The 18,952-nt window shown below is 35.0% G+C and overlaps 1 protein-coding gene across 6 annotated transcripts in view; it reads left to right on the top strand.

Moving 5' to 3' along the window:
• LRCH3 (leucine rich repeats and calponin homology domain containing 3) overlaps positions 1 to 16,300 on the top strand; it is a 150,085-nt gene extending 133,785 nt beyond the window's left edge. For 3 of the 6 annotated variants that reach the window (XM_074214727.1, XM_074214726.1, XM_074214730.1), the window contains 2 exons: positions 189 to 266; positions 5,689 to 9,326. In XM_074214727.1, the coding sequence (XP_074070828.1) occupies positions 189 to 266; positions 5,689 to 5,892 (282 nt within the window). In that variant the 3' untranslated portion in view covers positions 5,893 to 9,326. The other 3 variants (XM_074214729.1, XM_074214731.1, XM_074214728.1) reach the window with 2 other exon arrangements.
• The last annotated feature ends 2,652 nt before the right edge of the window (positions 16,301 to 18,952 follow it).

Below are 18,952 nucleotides of genomic sequence, written 5' to 3'. Positions count from 1 at the left end.
TTTAATAAATGTGTGTGTCTGTGTATGTATGATTCAATAAAATTTTAAAAATAAAACTGATGATTGCCACATAACAATAAAACAATTCTAGCCAGAGACTTTGAGGCAATACTAAAAGAAGCAGTTGTCTGTATACATGTGTGTGTGTATATACATATTATATACTTTCTCTCTCTTTCTCATTGCAGCCTAAATTGACAATGGCTAAGTGCAGGAGAAATGTGGAGAATTTCTTAGAGGCTTGCAGAAAAATTGGTGTACCTCAGGTAAATAAGTTTACTGCTCTTTTATTGTCTATAAAGAGTTATATGTTATTTAGCAAAACAACTCTTAGAAATACAAGTTTCTGGTGATCTCTTGGTCCAACTCTGAGCCAAGTTCTTGATTTGGTCTTATGCATCTTGTTCTTGATTACCAGAGCCTATAAAGATTAAGAATATAGACTTCTAATCCAAATCTTGGAAAAACTACATAATTAATATACCTGTTTTGTATCTGTGAGTTTTGAAACAGATATAAACATTAACAAAAATGATATGTTACAACAATATATAAGTAATACTCTACAAACAACTATTTTAAATGTTAAAAAATATCCATCAGTAACCCTCATTATAGTCTCCAGCTTTATAATATTTTAATTTAAAATTATTTTTATAAATTGAGCCCAGAAAGTCTTTAACTCTCTGGCATCTATCTATAAACTAGATAATATTTTCATTTTTAGTACTTAGAAGGGACCTTTTTTAATAGAAAGTTCTCATTTTATGTAACTGAACCATTTCACAGGCCTCTATAAAAGCAATTTTTACATAAAGTGAATTTACCAATAGACATGAGAAAGGGAGGGAGAGAAGAATGGAGATGGGAAAGCAGACCTAGGACCCATGGAGGGATGGAGTCTGCACACATTTCAATGACAGGGGACCAGGGACAGAGAAACGAGAGCAGGAGGAGGCATACACTGAGGCTAGAAAGAGAATGGGTTCCTGAGCACAGAGGGACAGAAGACAGCCATGTAGGGGCTAAATATGCAAGCTTGTGGGCACAGTGGAGCAAAAGTCTCTTTTGGTAGAGATTTCAAGCCAAATTCCTTATCATTGCTTTTATTTTAGAGGGTTTTTTAGAGTTTGTTTCTTTTTGATGGAGCAGTAGGAGGCCTTAAAGTGTTAAGGGGCAGGAGCAGAGAGAGAGACAGAGAGAAAGAGAGAGAAAGAGAAACAGCCCTGTATTATAAAGTGATATAGGTAGTTTTTTGGGGAATTCTTATTTCTACATCAGCAGAACTGTCTATATGTAGGTTTCCCATACTTTGAGTCTTCTACCAGCAAGTACCCTACTTCTGACTTTTTTTTTTAAGGCAAATGGGATTAAAGTGGCTTGCCCAAGGCCACACAGCTGGGTAATTATTAAGTGTCTGAGGCCAGATTTGAACTCAGGTACTCCTGATTCCAGGGCCGGTGCTCTATCCACTGCGCCACCTAGCCACCCCATCTACTTCTGACTTTTCAGGCAATTAAAGGGTGTCCCATATTTATCAAAGACAGAAATTAGTTGACTGTCCCTCTCAGTTAACTATTTGACTTTATTAAAATAGTAAATATATAAACATTAAAAATGCTAATTAAAATCATGTGTAAATAAAGAATATGATTTAAGAAATATACAGTTTAAAGTTGTTGTCCCTAATATATAATTAGCAACCCTAGTCTGTCTATTTTTGCATTTTATATCTTCAAAACTCTTTTTTTTTTTATCAACTCCATGATTTGGTACCCAAACCCTATACTCGTCCATTGGGTTCAGTTTTCCACAGTTCTATGTTTTTCTTTGGAATTAATAGTTGCAATAAGTTCAAATCCTCAAGCTACTTCTTGAATCTTTATCTTTACCTCTCTCCAGTTACAGAGGTCATTAAATATATCTCAGATACCCCTTTTGTGCCAAAACTTTTTCACCATTGCCATTGAAAAGAAACCAGAAGGGAGAGATTACATGATTTAGGATATCATCACTTTATATCTTCACAGTGAGAAAAATTCAGTAATTTTCACCAGTCAAAAATGCCCTGCCAGCTTCTTTTTAGGGAAGTATACTGGAATATCTTTTGTCCTGTATCTTCTTCAATGTTTTGAGTTCTGTACCTGAGGTTTAAATAAACTAATATTTATATTCAGTGATTCCTAAAACAAAATTATTTTTAAAGTGTAGCCTAAATAAAAAAATATGCATAGTACTTGACTCAAGGAAGACATTTAGTAATTCCTGATTGATTAATTTCAAGAACTTTAAGATAATTTAGTTTAATTTCCTGCAATATTTTTCATTAATATAAATGTTATCATTTATCTTGACAGAAGAAAACTTGAGATCCTATGATTGCATTGTTTAGTCCATTTAAGGAAATTATGAGATAAATACTGAAATACTTTTTGTTAACATTAATTTTGAAGAACTGATTCTAAAATATTTTCTTACTAATTAACTTAGTTTTTTAAAAAATAATATTTAAATTAAATTGTTGCCTGTTAATAGAATTATCACTTTTTATATTTTGCCTGGTGGGTATCACTCTTGAACTCATCATTCCTGCAACATGTGGTCATGTTATTAAATATTTATTTGCTGTATTTCCTCCCCTTATTCTTTTCCCAGGTGTATACTAATTAGATTAAATACTGTTTTTCCTACTGTAGTTTCCCTTTAATCATCCCAGTGTCCTAACAGCATCTATCTCTGTCAGAAAAATTCTCATAAAGAAAATTATTTTGTGTAATTACTTCTAATATTTCTTTCTTCTTCTGTTGTTTTTAACAATTCTAAATAAGTCTTGTTGTTTTTTTTGTTGGGGGTTTTTTGCAAGGCAAATGGGGTTAAGTGACTTCCCCAAGGTCACACAGCTAGTGTATGAGGTCAAATTTGAACTCAGGGCCAATGCTCTATCCATTGTGCCACCTAGCCACCCCTGTTTTTAGCAATTCTTGCCAAGAATTATTATCAGTGTTTCTTTGTTACTGTTAGGCACTGAATTTCCCACTTATTGCTGTCAACACCAGAAAAAAACATGCTGATAAAACTAAATATCCTTCGCTGCTTCTAGAAATGTTTTAATGTGTTATTGCTTGATATTAGCTTTGATTCATCAAAATACCTCATTAAATGATCAAAGATTCCCAGTCACAAATCCTCCTAGATCAGTAAGGGAATTGGGCTTTTGGCAAAATTGGATATTTTATCAATTATCTCTTGAAAGGACTGATTTTCCAAATCATTTTGAACATATCGTAGAATCATCCAAACAAACCCAAAGGAATTCTTTTTTCCATTGAGTTGACAGAGCACATTGAAGGAAGCAGAATTATGGATCTCACCAAGCTTATCAGCATCCCAAGTTGAACCCAGGTTTCTAACATCTGCCTAAGATAAATGCTATGAGACCAGAGAAACAAGATGGATCCCATTTCTTCTTGACCTCCACTGCCCTCAGTTTCAGTCAGAGGAAAAAGTAGAAAAAAGAATTTGTGTAACCTCTTTATCTCAACTATGTGCTCATCTTCAGATGAGCTGTTTATTAATCCTTGCCCAGAAGAAGAACTCTTCAAAGATAGTAGAATAAGCCATTAAGAAAACTCACGTGCTTAATAAATTAGACCTCTTCAAAACTCTGAATCTCCTTCCAACTTGGCTCCTTACCTGCCCCTTTAGCTTTCTACCTTAGCACCAAAGAACAATATTTACTATTTTTGATGTTGGAAGATTGATTGTGGTCTGGACCTATTTTTAAATTGCTTATATTTTAAATAGATTGATTTATTATTCTATTTAGAATGCATTATCATTTATGTTTTTATATTCCATGTTCATCTAGAGTTCTCATTGGTTGATCTTTCTGAAATACAAAGATTTTGAAACTTATGATAGTAGGAAGTCTTGTCACACTAAATAATATATTTATTCCTATTTCTGCTTCAATTTGACTTGAATAGAAAGTAAACTTTCATTTAATATATAAAACTCTCAAGTTGATGTATACGTATGTTTCTATATATAAAGATAGATATTTTGTGTGTATATACATATATAATACATATGGATATATTCTATATAAAAAGATTCATATCAGCTGTTAACTCCCAAGAAAATTTGTCATTTTTCATCTCTTTAATTTTATTTTGCACTATAATTAATATACTTTCTTAAATCTTCTTTAAAAAACAAATGAGTATGACCTGTCTTCCTATTATCTTTAGTGTTTCCAATTCTGTGATTTTCTGATTCTATATATACGTGAGATGATTTTTAATATAAATGGCCTGATTCTCCCAGTGAGTAAGTAAGTTAATTTTCTGGTCTTGTGCTACTAGCTCTTTCAGGACAAACATTTAGTAAATTATCTAAATTAGAGGTCTTCATGCAATGGATTTTATAATGCTTTGATTAGACAACATAATAGATAGACTATTAAACTATGTAAAATTTGAATTCAAGTCCTACCTCTGAAGGGGATAATATTTATCTTTAGCACCCACATCACCTGATTGTTAGAAAGTTCAAATTTGATATCCAATTTTGCTAAGTACTTTGCAAACACTGTGTATGTTGGGGGTAAGAAGGGAAGGCTGAGCTATAACTTCTTGAGTCTGTTGGACTCTCAGTGAGGAAGCCTCCTCTACTAAAACAGTTCACCAAGTGTCCTGCACCTCATAATTCTAGGAAGTTACCCAGAAAACACAGAGGTTAAGGGACCTGGAGTCGCATGCCCAGTATATCAGACACCAGACTCAAGCCTAAGTCTTTCTGTCTTACTGGTCCTGTCTGTTCCATGAACAGAAAACTTCATCTTGTCTTCTGGGTATCCTCTCTAGGTATCCCTCCATCCCAGTGACTCTCACTTTTCCTCTGCTGCAACTGCTGACCTCCCTGGCTTCCTTGAAGACCCCAACAAAATCCCATCTTTCATAGGAAGCCTCTCCCAATTTCTCTTAATTCTAGTGATTTCCCTCTGTTAATTATTTCTTTTTGTGGATATTTGTTTGCAACTCATCCCCACCCCTATTAGATTATAAACTCCTTGAGGGCAGGAACTGGCTCTTGTCTTTTGTATCTCCAGCATTTAGCAGTGAGCCTGGAAGATAGTAGTATTTGATTAATGTTTACTGATTGATACCTACTGCTCTGCAGTGCATCTGAAAGCACTATATAAATATCAATCATTAGTTGATCTCCAGAATTCTTGTTTTCCAGATTGTCCCATCCTCTAGGGATTGAATTTTTACTTCTCCGAACTCTTTGCCTATTACCCCATCTATTAATTCCTTCCAGAAACCATTTCTTATATTGGGGGAAAAAATAAACAAAGAAGACTAGCTGCTCTCTTGTTGCCCCCAGCAGACATGAACCTCATTTAGCATCAAAAGATTGCATACACCTTTGTCCAGTAAGTCTGGAGCAAGCTATTTTTATTCTGTTCACTAGTAAAATCAGGTCTGGGCAACTATAGGGATTTTTTAAATGCTTATTTTTAAATCTTTTCAGTTATTTGCAACTATAAAAAGAAATCCGGTATTCTGTATATTTTGGGATATAACTGATATATTTTCGTGATTTAATTCTGCACTAAAACTGTATTTCTGTTCCACTGACTTTGTTTTTCTGTCTGTTTTCCTTTCCTGCTTACACTTTGGACAGGACAATCTTTGTTCCCCTTCAGACATCCTTCAGCTAAACCTCAGCGTTAAAAGGACTGTTGAAACACTTCTTTCTCTTGGGGCACAGTCAGAAGAATCTTCTCTTATCTCCTTGTCTACTCAGCTTCTGGGCTTTGTGGCATTTTACTGTACTTTAATGCTTTCTCTATGTATGTTCTATAACTGGGTTTTTCCCTCTAGCTGAAAATTAGGCTTCCAGTAAGTGTCTCTCACATTCTGTGTTTATATTTACTGAATAGGAATTCGAAAATAATTTTTTTTAATAGTGAATATCTACATTCTCCTGATTCCAGGTTTTTTGTTCAGTATTAGATGTGCTAGAGATACTTTTCGTAATAGCCCATTTTTAGACTAAAAGCTTTACATAGATCTTAACTTTCAAAAGACAGGGACCTACCAATTTAACAAGCCATCCTTGTCACCCATAGTAGTAAAATGCTTCTTCCTTGTAAAATACCCAGCATGACTTTGTGATGGTTTACTAACCACCAGTAAAGTAGTGATATATTTCCTAGGTTATGGTCTGGCTGGTTTCTAGCTCTCATCTGACCCAAGTCAACAAAACTGTTTTGCTGGTTTTCCATACTTAAAAATTGGAACTCTTCCTCTGTCCATACATACACATTATTTATTGACTCTGTATTTAGCAGTGAGATTTAGTCTTGGCAAAAATTCAAGTAAATATTTTTTCTTCCTATTTGTTTTCTATATATACATCCATTTTAAGCCCATAAGATGAATTCAGAATGTGAAACAAAGACAAAACAATTTAACTGGGCCATTTTTTTCCCTCATTGGACTTAAGAAAGTATAAAAAGAGTTTGAACTTTTTGCTTTATCTGGGACCAAGATCTTTTTCTGACTCCTTGGAGTACAGACAAGGAGCCTGTGACATTTGTGAAAACCATTAGAACTCTTTGTGTCATGTGAGGCAGATGTTATCCCACTGGGCATCCTCATTCTATGAAAGAATGGCATGTAAGTTGTATTTCTTTCAGGCAGCAGCATTGCTTTGGATGGAAAGCAGAAAATTTGAATTCATCCTTCAGAAATGAGTGACATTTGCTCTTTCAAGCCATACTAATGAAAAATTAAAGCACTACCTCATAACTAAAGCTTATAATAAGAATGCATTCCTCAATATTTACTTCAATCACCTTCATGAAGTCTTTTTTTTTAGGGTTGTTTTTTTTTTTGCAAGGCAAATGGGGTTAAGTGGCTTGCCCAAGGCCACACAGCTAGGTAATTATTAAGTGTTTGAGACCGGATTTGAACCCAGGTACTCCTGACTCCAAGGCCGGTGCATTATCCACTATGCCACCTAGCCGCCCTGCCTCATGAAGTCTTTATTAAAATTCAGTCCATGTAAAGATGAGGAGGAGAAAATATTTCAATGAAGAAAAGATAAACTTTTTTTTTGGATACCTGACATTCTCTTTTGAGTTCTGATTTAAAGCCTAAAAATCTGTCTGCTTTAATTTTCCTTATTAGAGAGGGCAATTACTGAATGAAGGGATTTGCCATTGAGCTTGTTTGCACTGTGGACAACCAGCCACAGAAATTCACATGACTACTTTGGGTACTTCTGTAAATAGTGAATACTGGTGCCTTCTTTCCTGTTTTTAAGAGTATTTTATTGCTTAGGACAATGGATGACTGAGACAATGATCATTCTGGCAGTTTTTCTCCTTTTTAAAAAAAATCTCTTCTCATTTTTAATTATAAAGTAGCATTTGTTCTTATTGCATTTTACATGTAGTTTTGGCATTAAGGACAATGGAAGTAAAAAGTACATCATCTAAATTAGAAGTGGGGAACATTTTTTCTGGATTTGGATATTTATAACATTCATAGGTCATACAAAATGATCAATTTAAAAATTAAACTGCTATAAATGTTCAAACATTTAATTAATTCACCCCTAAAAAGCTTCTAGATTTATTGAATTTTGAGTTCCACTTGCAGTTGCTGTGGCAAGCACCAGACCAAATGATTTTGTAGGTCTCTGCATGCTGAATTTCACCACCCCAATCTAAATTTACCTAAACCGACCATCTCTCTCCAGGAGAGACTCCCCCAGCATAGTTGGCTCTATTTAGAAGGGTACTTTTCTACTTGGGAGAAATGTCTAATCTGAGAAGAAAAACTGTTGGAGGAACTTGTCCTAGATTTTAATTCATCCATTTAAAGATATATACAAATCTTCTAATTTTAAAACACTACCAAATATTAAGTATCTTGTTTTTGCCAAAAAAAGAAAAAGCCTACTAAATCAGAAACACAAGTACTAATAGCACAAGTACTAATAACTTCCCTGAAAGTAAATGTTATAACTGTTTACAAAATACAATTTTTGCAAAACTTATTAACCCTGAGAAATGAGTGCCTGTAAAAATTAAGCAAATGAATGCACAGGAGAAGCATCTTTTTTCATTTATAAATGCATTTATATTGTCAGTCACACCAGTTATAACTTCCCTGGTATTCTTTTTAGTGTTGTATGCACCTCATTTCTTGTCCAAGAAATTTAGGCATGTGTGTGTGTGTGTGTGTGTGTGTGTATAATATTTTGTTAATTTCATTTTAATTTCTATATACACACTTAAATACTACAAAAGATTATTTAAGACTAAAGCTACTGCAATTCAAACTTTTCCCTAATTCAGCTTAAGCTCCCTACCCTTCCCCATTAGTCTCATTTAAAAAGAACTGACCATAAATGAAGAACAAGCACAAGAGTTCAAACTCTACTTGTTTCTTTTCTTGTATCGTCTCTCAAAGTAGTAAAATCCAAGTTTCTAAATATGCAAATGACAGTCTACCTCATATTCATTGCTCCCTGGTGTATCAGAATTGTTATGTCAACATCTCTGATGTACCTGGCACATAATTTCCAAAGTATTCCCTTGTGGTGCATTAGGAGACAGTGTGGTGCAGTTTCAGGAACTCTGACTTTGGAGTCAGGGGATTTTGAGTGATGATTATGACCTCTGTGACAGTCACTTAGTCTCCCTCAGCCTCAGTTTCTTCTTTTGTAAAATGAAACGTTGGACTAGAAGACTTAGGCCCCTTCCTGGTCTAGATCTTTCATTCAGTGATCTCTTCCAGGTCTTATAGGTAGCTTATAGTTCTTTTTCTATTTCAGGTGTCTACTGTTATATTTAGATCTTTTGTCATAAAAAAAAAAACAACGGTATTTGTTCCTTCAATTCCCACTGTCCTCTGCTCTTCCTGTGTAATATTCCTCTTAGGAAAAAAAAGCATATGCCACTGATGCATTTCAGCCTCCTCCAGTCCATACAGTTTCAGTTCATATATTCTCTATGTATTGAATTTTGATGATTAATAAAATGACTGTCTTTGGAACATACTAGTATATATAGTGGTGGATATGCAACTTTTGTAGTTATCCCTCCTAATTTATTAGAATAAATTCATTATCATGAATAGTTAGTTGTGAAATACAGTCTATACATTTGATTTTATGTGTTTTAGTTGATTTTCTCATGTCTTAACATTTCATCTTTCAGTTGGTAAGTGGTCAGAGTTGTTTGGTTTTGTTTTAGTTTTTAAACTTTGGTGTTCATTCCATTTTCTTTTCTTTCATTTTTTTTCTGTTATGTTATCTCCTTTTAGGAGCGATTATGTTTGCCTCTTCATATTTTAGAAGAAAAAGGTTTGACCCAGGTAGCAGTGACTGTCCAGGCCCTCCTTGAACTTGCCCCACCCAAGCAGCAGCAGCACCAGTTGTCTGCTGTGTAAAGACTCCCAGGACCTGGAGGGTTTGTCTTGGCCAAGCAGAAGTTCGAGAGAGATGATGTGACTACCACTGCCAGGCTTCTGGTTTTTTAAAGTGTGTATGGGTGTGTTTTCTTAGAAGGGAATATTTCCAGAATTCCTGACAGGAATGTTTTACTTCATTTCTCCATTTTAGGGGAACTTATGCCATTTGATTTTGAGGAATACTGGCCTCCCTAAAAGTACATTTTCTTTGGTTCTGTGGGAGGATTATTGTTAAACTAGAATTACTGGTCCAAACTGACTATTCAATTTTAATATGATGTTTTCTTGTACAGTGGGTTCCTTTAAGATATTCAGTAGAATTTCCTCACAGAAACACAGTGTGATCCCATTAAGACACAGTCATGATAATTTCTTTTCCTCTTCCATAAGTCCTATAAAAAGAATTAAGTACTGACTTTCTGAAGTAAGCATTCACCTTTTCTAGTCACACATAAGGATTTAAACTAAAAACCATGTTATCATATCAAAGCCAAATAATACAGTATGATTCATCATAGGTACACAGATGAGTCTGTTCCAAAGAATCTATATATAATATGATACAAAAGATAGATTTTATCTGCTCCTAAGCCTGATGTTTCAGGTTTGCCCACCTCTTCTCTTATTTCCACTTTTGACCAAACTTTGTAGAAAAAGGTTCTGCCTATCAATTGGCTGGAGTCTTTTTTCTGAGCACCCAAATAATATAGACCTTAGCAACAGGTTCTAAATTCTTTAGACTTAAGAACGTTTACTACACCATCATTTCCATTCCCATACCCTCTCAGAACCATCACTTCTTAATTAGTTGCCATAGCACTAGATGAAAGAAGACATGGCAAACAGTCTCTAAGACTTCAAGCCCAACAAAATGCCTTGAAAAATAAGCAGAAGAGGGAAGGCAGTCTTCAGTTTCTTGTGGGTCTAAGCCTAAATTATGGACATCTTAAAAAGATAGATTGAGAAATCTACTGAGAAATAGCATGTTTCATAGAAAGATGACTGAGCTTAAAGGCCAGTTCTTCCACTGGCCATGACCCAAACACACATCTCTGGGTCTCAGTTTCCTCAACTATAAAAGGAAGGAGTTGGATTAGATAATATCTCTGTTTTCTTACAGCACTAGCATTCAGTAAACTTGCTCACTTTTCCTAATGATTTCACCTTGTTTTGAAGTCTGTCATTGAAGAAGAAATCATTTAAAGGACCCTCAGCCAGTGACTTAAGCCTGACCCATTCTCCACTTTTACCATTAATCTCATTGCCAGTTCCTCATAAATTAGATCTCTCAGTATTAACTGCCTCTATGAACCAAATTAGTAGGGTCTGGAAGGGATAAGAAGCCAAATATCTAGATTCTTGGATGCCAATGCATGCATTTAGGTGTGAGACTTTATTTAATTGACATAGTCCTCTGATAGTACATGATTCTTATCTCTGTATTTCAAGAGGACCTATCCATTTCACTAGACATGGTCTTTCAGTTCTCTTCAGTGCCACACTGACCATCTGTCATCACTCATATCCTAAATAATTTCTTTATGCCATTTCTCATGCATGAAAGTATTCCTGATAATATGTCACAGCCTGATCACCCAGGTATGCCAATGGTCAGAAAACTTGGGTTTCAGTCCTGGCTGTACTACTACTACTTCTCTGACCTCAGAAAAGTCAGCTCCTCTCCCTGAACCTCAGCATTCCTATCTTCAGAGTGTTAAGAACTGTACTAGATGATCCCTTCCAGCTCCAAATCCAGTGAACCTTTGACAAAGTAAAAAAATCCTCTCTCTGAAAGCATAGAAATTTGAAGCTTTTAACAATGGGGTCTTTTGGACAAGTTTGAAATTGAACAATTATTCTGGGTTTTGGGATAAGGTAGAGTCTGATTCTGAGCTCAGAGCCACACCTGATGGGGGTGGGGGAAGGGGCAGCTGTGCAGGTAGTCAGGGTTTCCTAGGAGGTGCTCAGGGAGGAACACAAAAATGAAATGAATGTAGTTGGAGCCCGGTATAGTAGAAGTAGCACTGTTTGGCATTTAAAGATTCAGACTCACCAACCTGCTACCTATTTGGCATTTGAAAATTCACTTTACTGCTCATCTTCATCTATAAAATGAAGGGGTGGCTCTTTCCAACTCTAAATGCATGCTGTAGATCCCCAGGATTTAAAGAGGTACCTAAAACTGTGTCAATTATTTATTTATGTAACATAAAACAAACACAAACTTGTTGCAGCTTCTCATTGCATTTAGAGTTTGGAATGGGAATTTTTTTTTTGGCTGCAATTTTTTTGTTGTAGTCATGAAAAGAAAAATGCCAAATGTGTATTGAATTATATTTTTCTATGTCAAAAGAAAGAACCCAGTCTTCATATTTTCTTTCCCATTGCAGCATTTTGTTGCATACTCGTTAATCTGACTTGGAAAGAGCCTTTATATTCAGAGAAAGTGGAAAATGTTTATCATTTTCTCTTACAGCTTATTATTTTAAAGAAGCACAACTAATTAAATAAGTCATCATCTCAGTTATTTTTAGATCCTCTATAGTATCTGGTGATGGTTGCTTATCCAGATGAATTCTAATGGTTCTGTAAAAAATGGACTTTTAAAACAGCTATAGGAATGAAGGAAAATGTGGATATTTGAAAACCTTTTTTATATTACAATGAAGTAGCTTAATAAAGCATTTTCATTTGATCATTTCAGAAAATGTAAACGTGTAATTAGTACAGGAATTTTTAAAACACTGTCATATATTTGTATGTCTGTAAATATATTACATCATTTCTAAAAAGTATAAATATGTCAATAACATGTTATTTTAAATTACCTATATGTTGCCATTAGTGTAAACTAGCACATTGATATTAAAATAAAAACCTGAAACACTTAAATAGCATAAAGACTGATTTCAAATTGTACCATAGCTTCCTTCACAGAGATGAATGGCAAGAAAAGCATCAGATTCCCTAAGTAGAAGATTAAAGAAGATCCCATAAGACCTTCTTGTTAGGTACTTAATATTCAAAACTCAGAGTACTGATATTGGACATGAGAATTGATGTACATGTACCATGGCCTAAATGGTTGGGACTTTATTTGTGATCACATCAAGATTGTTGATAACCTAATCAACCCCAACATCTTCCTTTGGCTATTCACTTAAAAGTTTTGACTTAAAGCTTCCATTTGTCAAAATATCTCAAATGTTGGCTTACCAAAGCATCTTTTTTTCTCCTACATGGCCATTAGTTATTTCTCTCTTCTATATAGAAATGGAGTTTAGAAAGACCACTATGCCTAAGCTACCTTACAAGAAGAACCTTTGAAAGTCTCCTAGATTTCTTCCATTCAGTTTAGCAGTATATACCCAGATTCAGCAGTAATGCCTCTTACAGAAGAATACAAATATTCTCATATAAATAATCCCTCTTCCAGGATGTGTATTTAGCGTTACAACTGGCCATAGGAAAATATTCCACTGCCCAGAATATTATGGGCTGAAACAATTGCCATTAAGGCACCAAGCAGGGATTGCTGGGAAGAAAGTTGATTGATGATTATTATGCTAATGAGGAGGGGCTAAGAGATTTCATTTACCAGCAAAGGCTATCCTGAACTGAAAGGGAACAGCTACAAGACAGGATATTCCATTACTAAAGAAGCAATGAAGTCATTAGGAAGCCTCTACCATATGTTATCAGGTTGTTTTTTGTTTTTTTTAAAAGATCACAAATTGTTCTGTTTTTCCCTTCCACTCTGCAAAATATCTTTGGAATGTCCTGTCACTCACCACTAACTCCCCCTTGTAGAATTTATTCCTGATGCCAAATATAGCCAATCAAGCAAAACAAAGAAAGATACAGGCCATATCCAAGAATGTATGCCTGGTTCTATTCCTCTGTCACCTTTCTACCAACAGGTGGAAGATAGAATTTGTTATCTGTGTTTGCAAGTCATAAGTGGTTGTAGCTTCAAAATTTTCAAATCTTTCACCGTTGTTCCCCTTGTGTTATGACCATCCTAGACATTGTTCTCCTGATTCTTGCTCACATCACTGCATCAGTTCAGACAAGTATTTGTGCACGTCCTCTGAAGATGACTTATTGTTTCTTATGACACAATAAAAGCACATTGAATTTTTATATAATTTGTTCAGCCATTTCTCAGCTGATAATTGATATTTTTGTTTCCAGATTCTTAGCTAGGACACAGTGCTGTTATAAGTATACTCATATCCTCTGTCCCTGAACTCCCAGAATTACATAATGGTCATAACCCTGGGTCAAAGGATTTGTTCATTTTAGTGATCTGAGGAATATAGTTCCCTTTTTTAAAAAAGAAAATGAGCCTTACCAGATTTACAATTACAAAGTATCAATCATCCAAACTGTCTGGTATTGGCTAAGAAATAGAGTGGTGGATCAGTGGAATAGACTAGGTGCAATAGCAGGAAACGATTATAGTAATCTGCTGTTTGATAAACCCTAAGAGTCCAGCTATTGGGATAAAAACTCTCTTCAGTAAAAACTTGGGAAAATTGGAAGTGAGTATGGCAGAAACTTGGATTAGACCAACCCCTTACACCCTATACTAAGATAAGATCAAAATGGTTACAGGATTTAGACATAAAAAATAATACTATAAGCAAATTAGAAGATCAAGGAATAGTTTACCTGTCAGATCTATGGAAAGGGAAGCAGTTTATGACCAAGGAAGAGATGGAGAACATCATTAAAAACAAACTAGATAAATTTGATTACATTAAATTAAAAAAAAAACTTTTGCACAGACAAAAACACTGCAAGATCACAAGAACTGTGTAGTAAGTTGGGAAACAGTTTTTACAACTAGTATTTCTGACAAAGGACTCATTTCTAAAATATACAAAGTGAGTCAAATTTTATAAAAAGCCATTCCCCAATTGACAAATGGTCAAAGGATATGCAAAAACAGGCAATTTACAAATGAGCTCAAAGCAATCCATAATCATATGAAAAATTGCTCTAAATCACTACTTATAGAAATGCAAATTAAAGCATCTCTGAGGTACCACCTCACCTCTCAGACTGGCCAATATGACCAGAAACAACAGTGCTCAGTGTTGGAGGGGATGTGGGAAATCTGGGACACTAATGCGTTGTTGATGGAGCTGTGAACTCAATCCAACCTTTCTTTAGAACAATTTGGAATTACACCCAAAGGGCAGCAAAAATGTGCATACCCTTTGATCCAGCAATACCACTACTGGCTCTATACCCCAAAGAGATGATGAAAAGGGTGAAAACATCACTTGTACAAAAATATTATTAGCAGCCCTGTTTGTGGTAGCAAAGAATTGGAAATTAAGTGATTGTCCGTCAATTGGGGAATGGCTTAATAAACTGGTATGTGTGTGTCATGGAACACTATTGTTCTATTAGAAATCAGGAGGGATGGGAATTCTGAGAAGCCTGGAGGGATTTGCATGATCTGATGCTGAGTGAGATGAGCAGAACCAGAAGAACACTGTGTACCCCAACAGCAACATGGGGCTGATGATCAACCTTAATGGACTTGCTTATTCCATCAGTGCAACAATCAGGCATAATTTTGGGCTGTCTGACAGAGAATGACATCTGTATCCAGAGAAAGAATCATGGAGTTTGAAGAAAGACCAGAGGCTATTTCCTTTAATTAAAAAAAAAAAGTTATGTTATTATGTAATTTTGCTTTCTCTTATACTTTATTTTTCTTCCATAAGGATATGATTTCTCTCTCATCACATTCAGCTTAGATCAGTGTATACTATGGAAACAATGTAAGGACTAACAGACTGCCTTGTGGGGGGGGTAGGGAAGCAAGATTAGGGGACAAGTTGTTAAAATCAAAATAAAATCTTTTATTTAAAAAAAATGCATGTCACCAACAGTGCATTAGTGTGCCTGTTGTCTTATAATTCCTCCAGTAGCTGCTATATTCGTCCTTGTTGTCAAAGTGATGGATGTGAACCTCAGAGTGATTTTCATTTTTTCTTGATATGAAGACTACCTTTTCCATATAGTTGTTGACAGCATACATTTCATTTGTGTACTTTGACCAGCTATTGAAGAATGATCTGCGTGTCAATAACCATTAAGCATTTATCCAGTTGTGTGCTAAATGCTGGAGAAGAGCAAAGAAGAGCAAAAAACTCCACAGTGTAACTGGAAAACAAAACCTATAAAAAATTGGAAAGATGTGGCAAGTAAGGTGGGGCAAGGGGGTAAATTTCCCAAAGTGTCTTTTCTTCAGGCCCCCTTATATGATATAGAGGAAAGAAATCAGCTGAGAAGAGATTAATTTTTGGTGTATTTCACCTCATGAATTTACATGCTGGACAGCTAGGTGGCGCAGTGGATAGAGCACTGGCCCTGGAGTCAGGAGAACCTGAGTTCAAATTCCCCCCAGACACTTAATAATTACCTAGCTGTGTGACCTTGGGCAAGGCATTTAATGCCATTGCCTTAAATTTTTTTTTTAATTTTAAAAAGTTTAAAAATCAAGAAATAGACTGGAAAATAAGCATACAACAGAAAAAAAATTTACATGCCATAAATTGGTGATTCTTTTATTGTTTTGATGATTTAAAGGAGAAAATGTTAATTCATATTAAACTTGAAAATGTCAAGAATACATTTTTTGAAGACCAGTTAAACATTCTCCAGTACACCATTGTATATTAATACTATCTTGGATAATAGGTTTGCTGTGAAGATTTTTACAAATTGTTTTTCATCTAATCCCTACTGCAAATAATTTGCTTGTGCAGAGACTTTCCAATATTATATAATCAAACTTATTCATTTTATCTTTTGTGATCATTTCTTTAGATAAAATTTTTATTCTCTATAGTTATAAAAGAGATCTTCTTTCCCCTCTAACTGAACAAATGATTTGAGATTTTATTTAGTTCTTTTTTTATCTCTTATGTGACAATGTTTAGACTAACATCTTGTCATATAAAAAATTGCAACTGAGCTGATTTTTGCCACATTGCTTTCTAGTTTTCCCAGCAATTTTTATCATATAGGGACTCCTTACCTCAATAATTGGTATCCTTGGATTTATCAAAATCTACATCTGTTTTTATTACTTTTAGGTTTTCCTTAATCTGTTCCACTAAATACTTCTATTTTTTTAGCTAGTATCATAATTGTTTGTTTGATTTATAGAAGAATTGAGATCTGATTATAGTACTAGGTCTCCCTTTTTACTACTTCTTTCATTATTTCTCCTAAGAGTTTTTTGGATTTTGCTTCTTCAAACCCCTTTTTGATTGCTCTAGCTCCAATGTCAGTAATTGTCATACTGTCACCATTTTTATAGTATTGCCTCCAAGCATTTAACATAATACTGACCAAAGAGTGCTCAGTGAATATACTTGATTTTAGAGAACATTTAACCTGGTCTTTCTCAACTGTGGGATACCCTGAAAGCTTTTTGGCAGTTTTTGATCACTATCCAATCAATACCAGAGATCAGGAGCTGTCACAGGTGGTAAAAACCAGACTAACCAAAGGACACACTAATTCACAGCAAAAAGACATTTAAGTAACAGTAAAATACATGACAAATTTTCTGCATTTTTCACCCTTGTAACTTCAAAATCTGTAGTTAAAACCACTATACAGTATTAAGAGAAATGCTAATTAAAGCAACTTTGGAGTTTTACTTCATGCCCAATAAATTGGCAATGATGATAAAAAATGGATATAGTGCTGAAAGGGCTATAAGGAAGCAGAACATTAATAAACTAGTTGTGGAAGATATGGATTAGTCCACCAATTCTGGAAAATAATTTTGTTGAACAAGAAAGGCGTTGAATTTTCTTAATTTGACTCAGATCATATGACTGGGCAAAAATCAAAATAGCAAAAATAGAACCCATATGTACCAAAATATAGATTGTGTATGTGTACCTATAGTGCTAACAGTTGAATGCCTGTCAGTTGAGAAATGGTTAAACAAATTGTGTTGCATGAATTTAATGGCATCCTAGAAAGGATGACTTTGAGGGAGTGCAATAAAGTATGATGTTTGAACCAGGAATTTGAAAACCAGACATGAGCAGATCATTTGATTCATGAGCACCTCTGACAAAAGAAATACAAGAAATCAAAAAAGGACTGAGTAATGATCTAAATTATCCTAGGAAAGAAAGAAGGAAAAAACTATAAATTATTCTAGGAAAGAAAGAAGGAAAAAACTACAAAGAGAAAGACACCTATGAGGTTAACAACCACTTCCACAACAAAATAAGACCATTAAATGTCTTTCCAAAAGTAAGGAGACAGGAGTGATAATGGAAATTTAATAAATGAAGGAATAGGTCTGAAACCTCATACACCCCACCACATAAGTGAATCAGTGTTTTATTTTTGTGTGTGAAACTAAATTGCAGGATGAGAAGGTGCATAAAAGGGAGAAGGGAATAAAAAAATAGAAGTAAATAACAATGGAGGGAAAATACTGTAGTCTCTGACGAATAATAGAGTACAAGAGAATGGGTGGGTTGGTAAAAGGAAGAAATGACACTGGGGAAAGAAAAAAATCTAGATTTAGTATGCAAGGGGGTCCCACTGAAGAATGCTCCTGGGGGCAGGGGAAGAGAGAGAGCCTATAATAGGATATAAGACCCTTACATCAGGTGAAATTTGCAAGGTTTCGATGGTCCTCCTGAAAGAGTATTGTTCCATTATGGACCACGTTTTGCATCTGGAGAAGAATCAGAGATTGTGGGAAAAACTGACACAGAAAAATGGGGAGACAAGGGCAAGCAGTAGTAATGAACTATAGAATATTAATACTATAGAAGAGTAGTTCTACACCCTTTACCTCTACAGGCAGTAGAGTGAGGCATAATAGAAAAGGGGGAAGAGGCCAAGGGCTACAAGGCAACCTTGCAGAAACTATTCAGAACAGGAAATTCAAAATAGATACCCTAGAAACCTCAATATCATGGGGAATATGGAGACTCATAAAAGATCAAAACCTAAAATAAGTAGAAATTGAAGAGATAAGAAAATGAGTGAAAAATTATTTTTAGAAAAGGGCACAGAAATTAACATTAAAAGCTTGCAAATGAAGGGGAAGAGAGACAAAGGGGCAAGAAAAATAGAGGAAAATTTGGTTAACTAGGCCAGGGAAGTCTAGGGAAAGGGAAGGGGAAAAGAATAATATGAAAGACTAGGGAAAGGGGCTGACAGCCAATTTAGGCCTAAGGCTCCCAATGCAAACTCTCTCTCTTGCCCTCTCTCTCTCTCTCTCTCTCTCTCTCCCTCCCTCCCTCCCCCCCATTTCATTTCCAGTTCCAAATTCTCTTTCTTCCTTCCTCCTCCCCATTCCTTCAGAAGGTAAGTAAAACAAAACTCGTTACAAATACCTGTAGTCATGTAAACCAAATTCCTGTGTTAGCCATGTCCAAAAAAAATTATAAAGGAAG

The sequence above is a fragment of the Macrotis lagotis genome, chromosome 1 (genome assembly GCF_037893015.1).
Source record: "Macrotis lagotis isolate mMagLag1 chromosome 1, bilby.v1.9.chrom.fasta, whole genome shotgun sequence".
Taxonomy (NCBI): domain Eukaryota; kingdom Metazoa; phylum Chordata; class Mammalia; order Peramelemorphia; family Peramelidae; genus Macrotis; species Macrotis lagotis.
This window is presented reverse-complemented; position numbering and strand designations above follow the sequence as displayed.